The sequence below is a fragment of the Bombus affinis genome, chromosome 6 (assembly GCF_024516045.1).
Source record: "Bombus affinis isolate iyBomAffi1 chromosome 6, iyBomAffi1.2, whole genome shotgun sequence".
Taxonomy (NCBI): Eukaryota; Metazoa; Arthropoda; class Insecta; order Hymenoptera; family Apidae; genus Bombus; species Bombus affinis.
In genome coordinates, this window is record NC_066349.1 from 17,332,571 (window position 1) to 17,349,685 (window position 17,115).

At 41.0% G+C, this 17,115-nt stretch overlaps 2 protein-coding genes across 9 annotated transcripts in view; one reads left to right on the top strand and one right to left on the bottom strand.

Moving 5' to 3' along the window:
* The window catches only part of LOC126917676 (flotillin-2), an 87,622-nt gene extending 77,992 nt beyond the window's left edge, over positions 1-9,630 (top strand). The window contains exons 2-8 of the mRNA XM_050724833.1: positions 424-720; positions 1,241-1,473; positions 2,331-2,450; positions 2,538-2,752; positions 2,840-3,023; positions 3,167-3,313; positions 3,623-9,630. Coding sequence (XP_050580790.1) covers positions 424-720; positions 1,241-1,473; positions 2,331-2,450; positions 2,538-2,752; positions 2,840-3,023; positions 3,167-3,313; positions 3,623-3,652 — 1,226 coding nt within the window. The 3' untranslated portion in view covers positions 3,653-9,630. The remainder of the gene's footprint in view (positions 1-423; positions 721-1,240; positions 1,474-2,330; positions 2,451-2,537; positions 2,753-2,839; positions 3,024-3,166; positions 3,314-3,622) is intronic.
* A 5,876-nt stretch (positions 9,631-15,506) lies between these two features.
* The window catches only part of LOC126917657 (uncharacterized), a 31,143-nt gene continuing 29,534 nt past the window's right edge, over positions 15,507-17,115 (bottom strand). For all 8 annotated transcript variants that reach the window (XM_050724785.1, XM_050724786.1, XM_050724784.1 and 5 more), the window contains one exon: positions 15,507-17,052. In XM_050724785.1, coding sequence (XP_050580742.1) covers positions 16,652-17,052 — 401 coding nt within the window. In that variant the 3' untranslated portion in view covers positions 15,507-16,651. The remainder of the gene's footprint in view (positions 17,053-17,115) is intronic.

Genomic DNA, 17,115 nt, shown 5'->3' on the forward strand with positions numbered 1-17,115 from the left:
TTTAAATACGCATCGATCGTAATTACCATGCTTTTATTCGGAATTACGAAGGGAGAAATTGTAGGCGACTTACCGTGGTTCGTTTCTGTTAAACGTAATACATCCATACATTTGCAGTCTGCTACGGTTGCAGAAATTCTTTTCCTTCGCTATCGTGGTTTTACCGCGATATTTATAAAAAGAGAACTCGGTTCGGCTCAAACACCGCAACGAGTAATCGAACTATTTCTTGTTTTGTTCGAACGATTTAATCGACTTAAACGACAGATTATTCGAAAGCGGTTTATTTAAATTTCGCTCAAAATAAATAAATGTACAATTTAATAATCGTCGTCTTTTATCAGATACGTGAAAAGAATGGACAAAGTTTGGATTTCATCGATACAAAGACGAACTAAACTTCCTTCTCGATTATGTTTTTAGGAGGATGTTGCGGGTCCATGAAGAAGAGAACGATCGTCGGTGGCTACGCCTTCACATGGTGGTTCGTTACCGACGTCCAGCGACTGTCCCTCGAGGTTATGACACTGAACCCTGTCTGCGAAAACGTAGAAACCGCACAAGGTGTGCCGTTGACTGTCACCGGAGTAGCACAGTGCAAGATCATGAAAGCGGACGAACTTTTACACACTGCCAGCGAACAATTTCTAGGAAAGAGCGTTTACGAAATCAAATCGACCATCCTTTCTACCCTAGAGGGTCATCTTCGTGCAATACTAGGTAAATTTTACGTCGACCGTATTAAAAAAATGGAAAATCTTCGACTCCGCTGCTTAAATATTTGCGCTATAGATCGCGAGTTTTCATAGACGCTATCGTAATTTGTGAGAAAGATGAAAAGATGAAATTCTAGTATTTTTCGAATACGTGTTTTTAACTTGTCGTAATTTTTGTACAACAGAGAGACCTTTCGAATCGATAGCTATAATATTTGTAACATTTTCGAAACGATGACGGTCCTCTGTCATCTTTGTATCTGGCACGACGGAATGGTAATTTCGACGCAGCGATCTTATATCTAACACCGTTTCGCGGTAGTTAAAAATGCTTCGGCCGTTTCGAGCAATTGGAACGCGAACTTCGTAAACGAAGGTACAAATCTTTTACCTTTGAGCTTATGCAGTTGTACGGACAACGATATCGCGGCGCATGGAATTGGAAAAAGTTTAAAGCTCGTGAAAGTATCGTCCAAGATGCGTATGATAAAGAAACGACGAGGAAAAATTGGAAAAACTTTCAGGCACGCTATCGGTGGAGGAGGTGTACAAAGATCGAGATCAATTCGCGACGCTAGTGAGAGAGGTGGCCGCGCCAGACGTCGGTCGCATGGGCATCGAAATTCTATCGTTTACGATAAAAGACGTCTACGACGACGTTCAATACTTGGCTTCGCTTGGCAAAGCGCAAACTGCGGCTGTTAAACGGGACGCCGACGTTGGCGTCGCCGAGGCGAACCGCGACGCTGGCATTCGGGTACGTTCATACGCAAAGCTCTATAGGAGCGTGCGACCCAGATAGAATCGCACGTACAATCGTACACTATACTGGATCCGACCGCCTACATGCGCATACATCGATCGTGTTTCCTTGTGAAGAAATAAGAAGAAAATATGCGATAAAATTTGTTCGTTCGACGCTTAAGTTCTCGAGAAAACCTGCGAAGAACATTTTCGAGAAAATTAAAATTAGATTAAAAATCTGGAGTAAAATTCGTCCCTTTAAACGGCTAGATCGAGCTCCGTTTCGGAGATTCTGCGTCCACTTGAGATTCGCCCGTGCCCGTCTGCGTTCGTTTGTTTCGCAATTTCTTTCGTAACAAGAGCGATCTCGGCGACTATGAACAGCGAGGTACTTTGCGCTTTTATTATCGCGTACAATATCTTTAAAAAAAGGAGAGAAACGAACGCAGACAACAGAGTCGCTTAGAGAAAAATTAGACGCTTAAAAGGCAACTTTGCGTCTAAGATGCCCAACAATGTCGAAGCTTTATACGTACGAATTCGGTGCAAGTTCAATTTGCAATGGAAATGATCGAATAAAATAAGTATAAAATCTAAATACGAAATATCTCGAAAACTAGGAACCGTTCGCATTTTTTCGTTTTCGCCCGACAACGTATTAGAAAATCATCGAAATCGAAATCGAAATCGAAATCAAAATCGATCCGGTACGCGACGTAGTAGGATAAATTTTCTCGTTTTTCCACGAGAAGTTAGCTCGCTCACGCTTGCACGTATGCGCCTGTTATTCGGTCCGATACCGTTATACCGCGTACGTATATTTATCTAGAACGGAAACGTATTTACTTTATTTCGTACGCGAATCGATAGGAAGCTGAATGTGAGAAAGCAGCGATGGACATAAAGTACAATACCGACACGAAGATCGAGGACAACGCGAGACTCTTCCAGCTGCAGAAAGCGAATTTCGACCAGGAAGTGAACACGGCGGTAAGTCGCAGTTTGGACGAAACGTATCTTCTCTATCGTCGTAGCTAGACGCGAATTCGAATGAAAAGCGATTCGATCGATATATAGAAAGCGGAGGCGCAATTGGCTTACGAGCTTCAAGCGGCGAAAATAAGGCAACGGATACGAAACGAAGAAATTCAGATAGAGATCGTGGAGAGGCGCAAACAGATCGAAGTGGAGGAACAAGAGGTACGTCGTAAGGAACACGAGCTTCGAAGCACCGTGAGATTACCCGCGGAAGCTGAACATTACAAAATTGGCAAAGTGGCCGAAGGCAAAAGGTAACTTTAACTCGTATCGAAATATCCTTAACGCGTACAACTTACGAACGTCAAAACGCGGGTGATCAAAATTACAACGGTTTTTAGAACGCAAACGGTAAACGCGGCCATAGCCGAAGCCGAGAAGATTCGTTTGATCGGAGGAGCCGAGGCCGAGGCTCTACAAGCGGTTGGAATGTCGGAAGCCGAAGGTATGCGATTGAAATCCGCCGTCTACAAGGAGTATGGCGAGGCTGCTATTCTCAACATCGCCCTGAACGCCTTGCCAAAGGTGAGAGATAACCCACTGTAATTAAACTAAATCGTAAATGTTATTTAATGTTCGTTGGATTTTAAGTAAAAGAAAGAAAGTACAAATTCTGTGCTTGTACTACGTACGTACAAATCAACTTTGATATATATATATTTTTGCAGATTGCCGCGGAAGTGGCCGCGCCGTTAGCGAGAACAGAGGAAATCGTGCTTCTGGGCGGAGGCGAGACGACCAGCGGTGAAATTACGCGTCTTGTGGGGCAAGTACCTCCGGCTGTTCAAGCACTGACCGGTGTAGATCTTTCAAAGGTACGTTCTAGCCCCCTACTTATTTGTATACAGATAACGCGCGCTATCGAAATTACCGTTTTCGATAGAACCAGCGCGAATTTCAGTTAATTAATTTCCTATTTAGTGATGATCCTTCTATGGTGTCGATTAAAGTATCCGATAAAAGTATCCGAAACGGTACGAACATTGCGAAAAAATGTCCAACCTATTAGATAGGACTCTGGCGTGATCGCAAAGCGGCGCGCCTTCGATCGCACCTTGTTTCGTTTCGTTCGTCGCGTAAAGTTTCGACGCGAAATAACGTTCGAACGTTTGAATCGTTCGCAGGTGTTAAGCAAGATACCAGGAGCAAAGTAATGACGGAGCATGAAAGGGGAGCAACGGCGACCAGGCGATCGGACACTTGGAATCGGGTGAAGAAAGGAGCGAACGTTATACTGCCAAAGGTTTCTCCGCTAACTCCGCATCATCCAACGGTGACACTGCACTTCGTTCTCTTTCCCGAATTACTCTACCTCAGACGTAGGTGAAGCGACGCTGAACATAATCGGTCGAATGCGTCGATTATAATTTCGAACGTATAATCGGGCAAATTCGATGCTTCGTTACGCGATACTGGACCACTTTATACAACGCACATAAAACGTCTCCGCTCGATCGTCGTTCGTGCACATCGATTCGAACATCTCCTCGATCCTACCGAATCTTTCTTCACGACCCAACTTTCATCGACGCAACTGTTAGTCGCGCAACCTGAAGTTATAAGATAGAAGCAACGGAGAACGAAGAAAGAAGAATCTTAGGAGAACTCTTTGGAAGAGGAAATCGAGTACACGATACGCTATATATCGCTATTATTTCCGAATCTATCGTGATCGAAGATTCTCGATAATTGTGTTCAACTTCATAAATAAGAAATTTAACGAGGGAAAGGAGAGGGAGGATGATAAAATCATCGTTCGTGCGATATAGGCGACGTGGAAATTAACTGTTCGTAGTCGTTGTACATACCCGTAGTAACGTGTGTATCATAGCAACTGGAGTTTCTTACATCGCTTGGAACGAGACGCTTCGAACGTTCGAGATGCTCGACGGAATCGAGGCTGTCGCGTGAAATATCTCCGTCGTTTTCCGAAAGATTTAAAGCGAACTTGTACAGAGTGGTTTCTGATAAAATATTTCAATGAAAATTTATGTAAAAATTCGACAAAAGTTTTCGAGTGGTGTTTTCCTAGAATTTGACTTTCTATTTGAAAGGTATAGATCCACCTTCTCTACGTAGCACCGTGTTGTGTCTTTTTAATACGCGTTGACCGTTGTATTTATCGTGTGTGCGTGTGCGTGCAAACACTAGAGTAAGACACATAGAATTAATATTTCATCGGCCGTCACTCTGTTTAATTTCTACGCTTCTCGCTCCGATTTCTATTCAGCTGCGCGATTAAAACTCTCGTTTCGGGTAAAAGTTACGACAATTTCAACGATAACAAGATACGCGAAAATATCTAGCAATTCGAGAAGATAAATTTTAAGTCAAGTTGAAAAGTTCTGAGAAAGACGGAACACGCGAACGAGCGTTCGAGTATCCTCGTTCGATCCGCGTTCGCGCTCGAAATTCTCTCGGTTGACCACGCATCGGAATCAATAGCATTCCCGCCGCCGGATGTACTCTCCAAACCGAAGAAAGTGCCAACCAATTTGTAAATACGGTATCGTCTCGCCGTCGTGTAGCAGAGCGAATGGTAATTGTCTATCGCGTAACGAGCATTCCGTTGTGTCGCACCTGTTTTTTCCGATTCGGTTGGCGATCCAATGCTCGCATCCAAGAAAAGCCTGTACGTGCGATCGTATTCGTTCCGAACGACATATTCGAGACGGACGACTCTATCGCGCGAAAATCACGTCCATCGCGTCCTCGACATTGCGATTACGACGATCGAATCGTCATTCGTATAGCTGATTACGATCAAGCGTCACCGAGTACAAATTCCATTGTCCTGTCCGATGTATATGCTCGCGAGAGACAATTCGAAGGAAAAAAGATCCGATTGTGTAAATGTGTTTCCACGTTCTTTTTCTCTCGTTCTACTTTGAGGGATCCTTTATTCGTTTATTTTTTTACTCGTTATAGGCTTTCGCTCGTATTTTTTATATCTATATATGTTTTTCCTATTGAAAACGTATTTTAAGTAGAAGTTATGCTCTTATCAAGAGAGGACTCTTCGAACCTGCGCGAGCAAAACAGATCGTGACTTATTTCTTCGAAAAAGAAGAAGAAGAAGAAGAAGAAGAAAGGAAAAAACTGTCGCGAGCATCTAAACGCTGGAAAAGGGAAGTGTACAACCGTCGTTCGTCGCTAAAGTCTTCCCAAAAGAAAAAGAAAGAAAAAAGAAAAAGAAGATAAGAAAGTATAGTACATTTAGAGCAGTACAAACGAGATGACAGAGCAAACTAATTTCAAAATACGATTATATCGAATGAAAAGTTTAAAAGAAAAAAAAAAGAAAATTAAAAAAGTCGTGATCCGTATGTGCAAGGTCCACGTCTATATAGTATTTTTATTATGATAAGCGATCGAAAGTGTAAATGCCGATTATATAAAGGGATAAAAAAAGAAGAGAAAAGATAAGTAGAAGGTTCTATTTCTCCCAAACAAATGTTTTATATAAGCTATTTTTAGTAAACGTTTAGCGCACCCGTTCCGATGGGTAGTCAATGCGAGAACTCGCCGTGTTTAAAGTTCTAATTGCCTCGGAATGTTCTTCGTTCTCTCGATATCGTAGATCCGCGAAAGTATAGAGACGTTACGCGAGCGAAGAGATAAGAAAGAAGAAAGAAAACGAAGATAACCGACGTCTATGTGCTTCTAAAAAATATCGTCTAGCGCCCATCGAAATGAATTTCACTCAAAGTGTTCGACTTTCGTTCCAGGATCGACGACGCGTTAAATCGAACGATCGAAGCGATCTATAAATCGATCGTCGTCGATGGAACAGAGAGCTTTAGGTAGTTGCAAGAATCCTGCGACGTTCGAGAACTCGTAAAATTTGTATTCTTCTTACAACTTTTCTAACACGATCCGAGCGGATGTTTTTATACTTGTATCTCGCATCGTTCTCAGACGAGAACTAGTTAGTCGCCTTTCTTTATCCGTTAAGAAGATGAAAAATTTGTTTGTAGTCATCCAACCATCGATTTCTTTCGATCGCCGTTGAATCATTACCAAAGATAGAGAAGATTTCGTTTGATCGCGTCCTAAGAAATTTATTCTCGGTGGATTCCAATTAAAAGTTTCGACTTTTCTCGGCTAGATCTTCTTCCTAGTCGCGAGCGAGCGCGTAGACGATTTCTATTACTACAAACGAGTTCTATAACGCGGTAACTTCCTGAATTTTTTACCAATCTTCGATCGACGTAACGAAAGAGTTTCTTCGTAGCTTGTATAACGATTCGCGAGGATCTCTTGATTCATTGTATATGCTCGAGCGAGTTGCGATCCCGTCGGGATATTACTTCTATCATAATACTACAAATTATCTTTGCGTAACGAGTCGCGAAAGAGAAAAACAGGATGACGAAGGGTGATGAAGAGGAATACGCGCCTTGTCGTTCTAGCATAGTTAAGCGAATGACGAAAAGGCTAGCGTAGCTGCGTCTTTCGTTTATCGTATCGGATATTTGTTTTACCGTTATATGAGATTTTTCGCGAATACTTTACCAACCAAATGTCTATTACGTCCGAACTATCGAGCATCGATCGAGGAAAGAATCTCGTATCGCAAAAGAATGATCGCTAGTGCGCGCAATTTTGGTCTCGCAGAAACGAAGGAAATCGCAAAGACGATTATTTAAATAGATCTCGTAAATGTCACGATCGTGCTTTCGTTTTTTACGATTTAATATTTTCCCTTTCGTTAGCAACACCGTTTCGCGCAACTCTCGACTCGCTTTATTCGATTTTTGCTATTTGTTATTTATTCTCGTTATCCTGCGTTTCATCTTCGATCAGTTTACCACCATGATCGAGGATCATCGATTCCAGATCGACGAATAAAGCTTTAAAGTACATTATATATACGTACGGTATAAATATTCGGCGACTCGAACGCACGGATAAGAAAGAAACGAAACGTATTTCTTCCATTGCCAGCTGATTTCTAAGATACGCAAGTTGATTCAAATTATAGTTTTCCATCTATATAGATACATATTTTACTTTACGTAAAAGGAAACTGCGTTGCCAATCGAGGCTAAATATTAACGTACTTTTGTCGACATATTTTACGCTTACGTTTTATTCTTTTTCGCGCTTGCAGTTTAGAATACCGTGATTAATCGTATATCGAAGAGGCGACCGCCTTTTGTACACGCAAACGTCGTATTTTGTTATTCGTTGTAAGAGCGAGTTCACAGGCTACCAAAAAGAATAGCCGCGTCTTAATATCGTTCCGTTGAAGAGAAAAGTTTGCTTTTTAGCGCACAATACATGGAGATTCAGCCGGAATAAGAACTTTGTTGCTAATTTATAGCTAGTTTCGTCATCGCGATTTTAATAATTCCGTAATTTGATATATTTCTGCCGGAATACTTGCATCTCACTAAGGAATATCAACATTTTACCCGCTGTCTTCGATAAATACGTGAAAAACGATCGGCAATTTTGCAAGATTTTTAAGCTGTTTCGGCGATATTTTATTACGAACGAATTCTCGAATTTATACGGAACTGTTATACACGCGATTCTTCTTACCCCGTTATAAATTATGTGATAATTGACAATACCTTTTCTAAGGTAATAATTAAAGCGGTAAATAGTATTAGTAATTAATTATTAATAGCGTAACTATCTCGTATTAATGCGTTGTTCTAAACGATAAATTCGATAAATTTAATAAATTTAATAAATTTAACGAATTTAATAAATTTAATTAAATTTAAATACCGAAAAAGAGGAGAAAGATCGCACGGCTCTGATTCGAGAATTCGATCGCGGATATACGCGTTTGATTTTATGCAAGTGCGGAGCGTCATACTCGTTTAGTCGACGGTATCTTTACCATGTAGAGAAATATAAATATATTAGCGATATATTTTGTTCGATTATATATTACAGTTACCGTGTACATACTTACTTTTATTATGCTTATTTTATCGCCATTTACGTATCTTGAATTTTGTAATAATTTACACCAACGTTACCTCGGTGCAACCGGGTAGCTTTCGATCGGCAAGATCGTAAAAAGTACGCGATCCTTAGTTAATTTATAATTACGATCGTCGAGTAAGATATACGTATAAAATATACAACGCGTTTAAACGAGAATTTCTTATCGATAATTGTGCGTTTACGTTCATTAAGATGTTACGTTCGTACGAGCTACACTGCAAAGCGTAATCATCGCGAGAACTAAAAATCATGGATCCAAGTATATCATCCCGTTGTCTCGCAACGGATACTCCTTCGGTTTAGAATTTTCACCGAATAGTTCTTGCGTATTTCTCGTTTCCCTCGATAAACTAGATCCAGACGATATCCGTGACTTTTAGTCGTAGATCGTCACGACAAGGATGCGCGCGAGTGTCGTCGTTCGAAAAAAATATCTCCGAAAAACTCGTAGCTTATTATACTCGATCTATGTATATGTATAGTGTGTATATGTATATGAACGAAACTGCGATGATCTTCGACAGGCGAGAATACTTGCGAAACCGACCAAAAAAAGTGGAAAAAAAAGAAATGAAAAAAAGAAGAAAAAAAGGAACAGAAAGAAAGGAAATCGCGGAGCAAATGGGATAAGAAAAGAAAAGAAAAGAAAAAGACTAAGGCAAGAGTACGGGGGAGAATTGTTCAAAATTCTAGGACGAATGAATCTAGTCTTTTGTAAACGAGAAACACGAGAGTATTGTATATTTTGAAAATTACGTGCTAGAAGCGTGTAAACCCGTAGATAGAGAGGACGATGTGCTCTACTCCGATTGAAAGTAATGGAACACACCTATACACTATATACGTACACGCATACATTTACGCATACACAGAGAGACAGCCGTGTACGCGTGTACAGTTACACAGGCAATACGAATTAGCGGGTATTTTTATTAAACGGATATACGGAGCCGAGAAATTTCCGATTAATCGCGATCGTCGCGATGCGAGTCACCGCTATTGTAATTTTCTCGTTTCTATCGTTCTTGCCTTCGACAACGCGTCTGTCGTCCTGTATGTGCGATGATCGATGCCGATATTAATTAATCACGGGTAATTACCGCCCTCTCCCTTGTAACGATGATTGTCAATGATCGAGTGAAAATAAATTGGTTTTTCAGTGACGAAACGATTTTGCCTAGGTCGTTCGTTTCGTCGAGATTTATTTTCTTTTTCGAAGAACGAACGAATTTCCTTCGACCAACCAATCGAAAAGTTTCACGAAAACTAAGCAAAACGTTTAGTCGTAGTCGAAGTTCCTCGACCGAAGGTTCCAAATCGAATCGTTCCTTACCTATGCACCGGCACAACCAACGACCGAAGAGACGATCGTCCACCCGATCGTCGAGGTAAATCGAGACTTTTTCGTCGTATTCCACGCTTCGAGTTCGATCTACGTAGAATTTTATACGATCAGAGAGGTCGTACGATAACTGCGAAGCGAAATGAGAAGATCAGAAAACTTTGAAAAAATATCCGATCCTTTCGTGTTAAACGATCTTACGTGCCTTCGTCAACGAAATAGGGAATATTATCGTTATTAGTAGGACGGATTATTTATCGCGGATCCTTTGATCTCGCAAAGTCGTTTTTAAATTTTCGCTTTACGATTATTTGCGCGATAACGAGTCACCATAAGAATTATCCCGACTTTCGACTAAATTTTATCGATAGTTTGTAACGGTAAAGAAAAGCGAATCGAATAAAGATATTTCTATGTAGAGCGATAAATGGTTCGTATCGACGATTCTTATGGCAATTTCGTTATTTCGATAAGTCACACGCGAAGGGATACGACGGATACTACCAATTCTGATATTCATAAAAAACATATTTAATATACTCATAGTTTGACATTCGTATATAACTCGTGATCGAAGAAACTCGTTACACCGCGTAATAATTTGCGATTAAGAAACCCGAGATACTGTATATAGTACTTAGTATCGCTAATAATTACAAAGTTAATCTAATACTGCTATTTCTTCGGAAAAAGAAGTCCCCTTGATATCGTAGAGCTCATACGGAATAACATGTTCGAACCTCTGCGTTTAGACGCAACGTTCGCGCTTCCTCCTTCTCCTTGTCAAATTTTACAGTGTTGTACATACTCGAAGTTAAAAACCAAGCATCGGTATCGGTAACTGACTTTGTCGCTCGCAAATTTCGATCTCCGCCATATCTACGCTCGTTTTCCTTTTCACTCGAACAACGAAAGTAATTGGAAATGCATCGACCGTTTGGAACACGATCGCTCGTACCCCTTCGCATCGAGTTGCTCTATTCTTTTTCTCTTTTCTTTTTTCTTTCTTTCTTTTTTTTTTTTTTTTTTTTGTTTGTTTGCTTCGGCTTTTGTTCGCTCTTTTCGACGTAATTTCTCGCTAAGCGTCGAAATTCGACCGAAAGAGACAGAGCAAAGACAGAGATCCGTGTTCAAGGCGGAAGCAAGGAGGACTGGGCAACGCTTCACGCTTCAATTTTTATTGTGACAGATTGTATTGAAATTTGTCGCACGCCTTCTGAAAACAAAAAGTGTTTGCACGCGGTTGGGTGCTCCACACCTCGTGCGCCACGCTATCTTTTTTCAATTTCTTTCGCGCTTCTATCGCGTTACATTGTGTGTGTGTGTGTGTGTGTGTGTGTGTGTGTCTTTCCCTCCACATTTCCCTCTTTCTCACATTTTCAACAACACGCAACGAATCGTTCGAAGAGGTTCGTAATATATACCGTGTGTTTCTCATATTTTTACATATACCAGCGATGGTATATACAACAAAATTCGACATAGATTACAACAATAGCGACACTCTTGTTAAGACGCACAGACACGCTTGCTTTTCTATTTACTTATTTCTTCTTTCTTCTTTACGTCACGTCGTCACATTCACACGAGAAATACAATGTACAGATATTCTACTATCACGAGAGATGTACAAGACACGCTAGAGTTACGGTTTTTCTTATTCCAAGACGTTCTCTCTCTCTCTCTCTCTCTCTCTCTCTCTTTCTCCCCCTCCCCTCCCGCCTCACCCTCTTTCACTCTGTCATATTCGACGTAATAATTACAGCTTGTAATTTTTTTCTTACTTTTTTCCACTCTCACGCCGTTTTTCATTCTCTCCTTTCTCACCTTTTGCCTCTCACTCTCTCACTCACTTTCTCTCTCTCTCTCTCTCTCTCTCTCTCCCTCTCGTAATTCTATATACAATTAGGGTTTCGTTTTTAAGGATGTTAGCGAATAATATTTAGCATCGTACGTCTACGCTGTAAACGATTTAACAGTTTCTTTCCTTTCTTTTGTTTTATTTTTGCTTAAACGCTATAATAGTGCTAAGTAATTTTGTCAGTTATTTATATCACATTGTTCATGTACACGTAGATTCCCCGCACGTTTCCTCCGTTACTTTCTCTTTTTCCCGTCGATCGATTTTGTTCCCGAGGATCTCTAGTAGCCGACGAGATTCTTTTTCTTTTTTCTTCCTTTAACTTTTCTTTAATTATATACAAAAAAGAATGTTTCTTATCGCTTTTATTTTCTTTCTCCCCTCCTCTCTCTCTCTCTCTCTCTCTCTCTCTCTCTCGCTCGCTCGCTCGCTCGCTCGCTCTTTCGCGATTTTACTTTGCTTGCCACCTCTCTCTCTCTCTGCGTGTTCTTCCTTCGCCAAACGCAAGATCGTGATAGCATGCGTTAAGTTAGATTTGATAAACGTCTGTCGGTATCGCGACGTTTTCCTCGCATAAATAATCAGAACCTTTGTTACGGAAAAGTAACTTTTCCATCGATTTTTCCGTTCTTCTTAATCGTTACTTAAAGCTTGCTATCTCGATAACTCCGAAAGTTTACTTTCGTCGGATCGGATCGGCTCGTTTTAACGATGAAATATCTCGAAAACTAGTCTTTCTTTTCAAGCAAACGTAACAATCGATAAAACGATGGTTGCCTCTCGTCTTGCACGTTCGGCGAACGAAGCGACGATCCACGCCTTCCTACTTACTCGATCTGCGCAACGTGTTAAGAATGCCCCCAACGTCTACTACGAGTATTTACATGCATTGCACGATTCATAAGGTTGGATTTAAAAGATACAGAAAGAAGAAAAGGAAATTGGTACGACAGAGTGCCGAACTACAGTTCGAAGGTCTAGCGTGGTTGATTCGTGTTAAAAAAAAAAAAAAAAAAAAGAAAAAAAACAAGGAGGGAACGGAAATGACTAGTGCGCGCGCGCCGAATTTTATATTCTCCAGCAATTTATCGTCCCGCGGGACTTTCCCGCGGGAAATCTCTTTTATACGAACTGCGATATCTGTCGACACGTTCTTTGTACCGAGTTAAGAGACAAAGATAGAAACGACCTTTTAATTTTATCTTCTTTACGAAAACTCTGATATGTCATCGGCTATGGATGACCGATTGACGCTTTGCTAGCGACTAGTTACAGCGATATAGAGGAAACGAACGACGTCTCGCGTGTGAACGATCGAAGCCCGACGAGCTTTCGAATCTGTACTTTCGTTGAAACGCGAAAAAAGGTCACCGTAGCTACAGGCTGCGCGAGACGATATTCCTTCTAATCGCATCGCATGTTACGACGTACCGCCGTCTTTTAATTGTCATATGCGTAGATTAAAAACAAAGTACACAATAGTAACAAAGCCACGTGGAAAAAATACTTACGCGAAACGTAAACAACGATTGGATTTACGAAAGTTCGAAGGAAGCGTCTACCTACGAGTACACTTGCAACAACGATCGCTGCTATTACTGCGCGAACAAAATCGAACAGTTTTGAAAGCGAGAAGGAATCGGGGCAACTAAAAAGAGGAATCGGTTATCGGAATCGAAAGATTGGTGGTAACGAAAAGCGGATTAATCGAATCGAGGTAGTAATGTAATACGAAAACGAGCAAATTTCACGAGTCTTGCCATGGATGTGGAAACGGGTGCAGATTCCCTGAATATTCGGAGACTATGTAGGTACTCGAACCGAGTCGCTGATAGAACGAGATACCATCGATTCGGCAGTATCGTTCGTAAACTCTGCTAATTTAGTAGTACTCGATCGTAAACGATCACGGTTATCTTGGAAACGGTGCTTCGCCGAAATAATTTCCAACGAACGAAATTTCTTTTTTTTCTTTCGTTTCGTTTAACGCATTCGTCGTTCGTTTATTTACGAGAATAAGCAGCAACGAGATAAAACATCGATTCGTCAAAGTGATACACTTAGCATACCAAAGCATAACGAAACAACAGACTCACGGAATACTACTCGAGACTTTGATATATAAATTCGATAAAAAAAAATCATCGCGGTACAGCGGTGTATAGCTGTGTCGAATTTCGAGTAGTACAATGATCTAGCGTAACACGAATGCGTTAAAACGTTCTTTCGAAATAACGTTTTTCAACGTCTCTTACGCATCTACGAGATAACAGGGTTGAGCAAGTCCCATGCTGCATTTAAACGCTCTGAAAACGATATCGCGCTCTCCGCTAACCAATAACTTATTACACGCTTTAGCGTGTTTTCGCGGTAGATCGAAATACACAGCGGCCGCGTATATAATATACCCACATAATCAGCGCATAAACCGACTGACCAAAGCCTTTGATTAAATAATTTAAAAAATAAAAAAAAAAAAAAACGAGATATATATGTGTGTATACGCAGATACAAGTTAAGAATAATACTAGTGTACAAATGGTGATATTCTGAAAGAGACCGTTAACAGTCACACGCACATTCACACACGCGCGCGTATAAAAATTCCTCGCTACACCGCTTTCAAACTCTTAGCTATGCTTTTGCGCGTCGTTCGCGAATTTCAAATCGTTCTTAATCGAATTTTCGTCTATCTCCTCGAGAGTATGTTATTAGCCGATACGGAAACGCGAGGAAACTGCTCGTGACGATGTACGATGTCGAAGATGATATCGTAACGTAGGAATCAAGATTTTTGCAAAACGTTTTCGATTCGATCTTCGCGTTTGGAAATTTGTTAAGAGCAAAATGGGATTAATCGCGTTACGAAAACGTAAAGATACGTAAAAAGAAAAAGAGGAAATCTAACAGATACGCGATCCTTATTAGAGAGAGCTTATTCTTTGTACTTTTGCAATAAGATTTGACAAGCTACAGGTACGGAAAGAAATCTCGAACGACGAATTACAGCATCGTGATCACGTCGATAATCGTAATCGCGTAAAGATAAAACGAAATATACGAGCGAAAGTATGTTCGTGGCGTTCGTGGCGAGGGACAAACGTTGCTTACTGCTATTTCGCATCGTATATTCTATTTATATCGAGTAAACAACCGTTAACGGTCTCGCATCGAGTATATCGAACGAAAGCTCAAAAAACTTAAAATATTGCAAGATGAAACGTAAATTCTTGTTCCTTTACTTACACATAGAAAAAACAATTTAAAATAGTACGATAAACCACCACGTCTATGTTGTATACGATAATTCTGTTTTCCTCTTGCAACGCAAATCGCAAACTTTTCTCCCCTAATTCGATTATCTATCTGATCGATTACGGCAAAATATTATGCAAAATGTTTCGTCGTACATATATTGCGTAATGTTTCGTCAGCGGTCCGAACACCTGTATGTACACGTTTCTCCGGAAACAAAACTACCATATCGTTAAAAACGTACACATACGTATTTTGTCTGTCGGTTTTCTTCTTTCGGACTTTCGAGAAAAGCCGCGGCTGAGCGTCCTTTCGAAACGAATCCGATAAAGATATCAGATACTACAAAGCCAAAGGCAAACGTTTTGCTTATGCTCGGTGTTGCACTTTATAAAATAAATAGAAACGAATAAATACTTGAGCACGTTTTATACATCTATCTATATATCTATCCATATATGTATATATAGAGATCTATACAAATTGATAGATAGATAGATAGATAGATAGGTGGACAGATAGACAGACGAATAGATAGACAGATAGATACATAGATAGATAGATAGATAGATGTATAGACGTATAAAAGAAGAGAAAGAAACGTATGCGTATTTCCTCGACGTGCATTCAACGCGACGTAAGTTCAATTTATCATCTAAGTTTCCGAAAGTAAATTACAGGCGTAAAGGATAATCGTTTCTCCACAGCCACTATTTAACATAAAGGATTAATTTAAAAACGCAAGCATATTTATCATCCATCCGATTTCCAGATTTCGATCAATTTCAAACATCTAAACGAACCTTATATATCATACAATTCATTAATTTAACATCACTCTGTAAACACACGGTTTAGTTTCGTCTTTGCCGTACTTTTTCAATCGCAACGAGGTACCAAAAAAGAAACGTAGCTCTCTTATAATTTGCAGCCAAGATATTTAAGATAAATCGTGCAAATAACATTCCAGTATCGCGAGTCAAATTGATCTCGTGCGTCGATGGAATTCGTTCGCGATACGTTCCAATATACGATCGCGTATGTAATTTAGAAAAAGAAATCTCTCGACGGACAACGTAATACCAACGATCATCGACCGTTTTATTTTGCAGGATTTTATCGTGCGAAAAATAGAACAGCGAAACGTCGAATTTGCGAACGTTAAACGATCGCATTGAGAAATTCCATTGCGTACATCGGCCTGCTTCCTTCCATCTTGTGCTCCCGGAAAACGCGAACGAGACCATCTTCGTCTGAAGCTGCCTCGTCGCGTTCATCTCCCTGACCCATTTCCAACGAGTTTTGCCTTCGATAAGTACTTCTCTGAAGCATTCGAGGTACCGTGCACAATCGCGCAAGTTGAGCAACGGCATTTTTAACACCTTCGCGTCTCTCTCAGTCGTCTCACTCGTTGGAAGAGCGGAAACGTTTGAAATCCAAAGCACGAAGGGACACGAGCAAAGTTTCGCGTAATGAGAAATCCTCCCTCGATGTTGGAAATAGCACGACTGAGAGAATTATCGCGCCTCTTGCGTCTCTTCTTTCGTTGACCAGATCTACGATTTTCGCCTTATCTCTCGTTGAAGCATCGAATCGATCGCGCATAGCCGTCGGTCCTATACACGCGAAACGCGTTAGACGATAACGGAATTCGTAATTTCTGCGAGCCCGCGCCTCCATACACCTAGCAGGAGCCATTTCTCAAACTAGTTTCACTTTCTTTTGATTCTGTCAGACGGTCGAGTGTGTGGTGGAGGAAGGTTGTGTACTGGAAGCCGTCGTCGATTGTGGCGTGGATGTTGACGGTGAACTGACGACAACTACAGGCTTCACCAGAGTGGTGGTGTTGATATACTGGGCGTTCACGATCGGCATTTGTGCCACGGATTTGAGGATCGGGGTCGTGATCATTTTGCCCGCAAGGCTAGAGGGGGCTAGGATATGAGCAGTCACTTGATTTCCTTGCGAGACGACGGTCATCGGCGTGACGATCGGTGTCAGGCCGGAGAGAGGTGTGTGCGGGCCAACGATATGAGCTATACCCTCTGTGGACGGAGCGTTTTGCATCACTGTCGAGCCTGGTTTACCTGTCGTGGTTTGAAGCGACACTCCTGCATGGCTCAGCGTCAATCCTGCAACCCATAGGGGTAATTGCACGGTAAGATATGTTGTCTTCTTTCAGCCAAAACGAACGC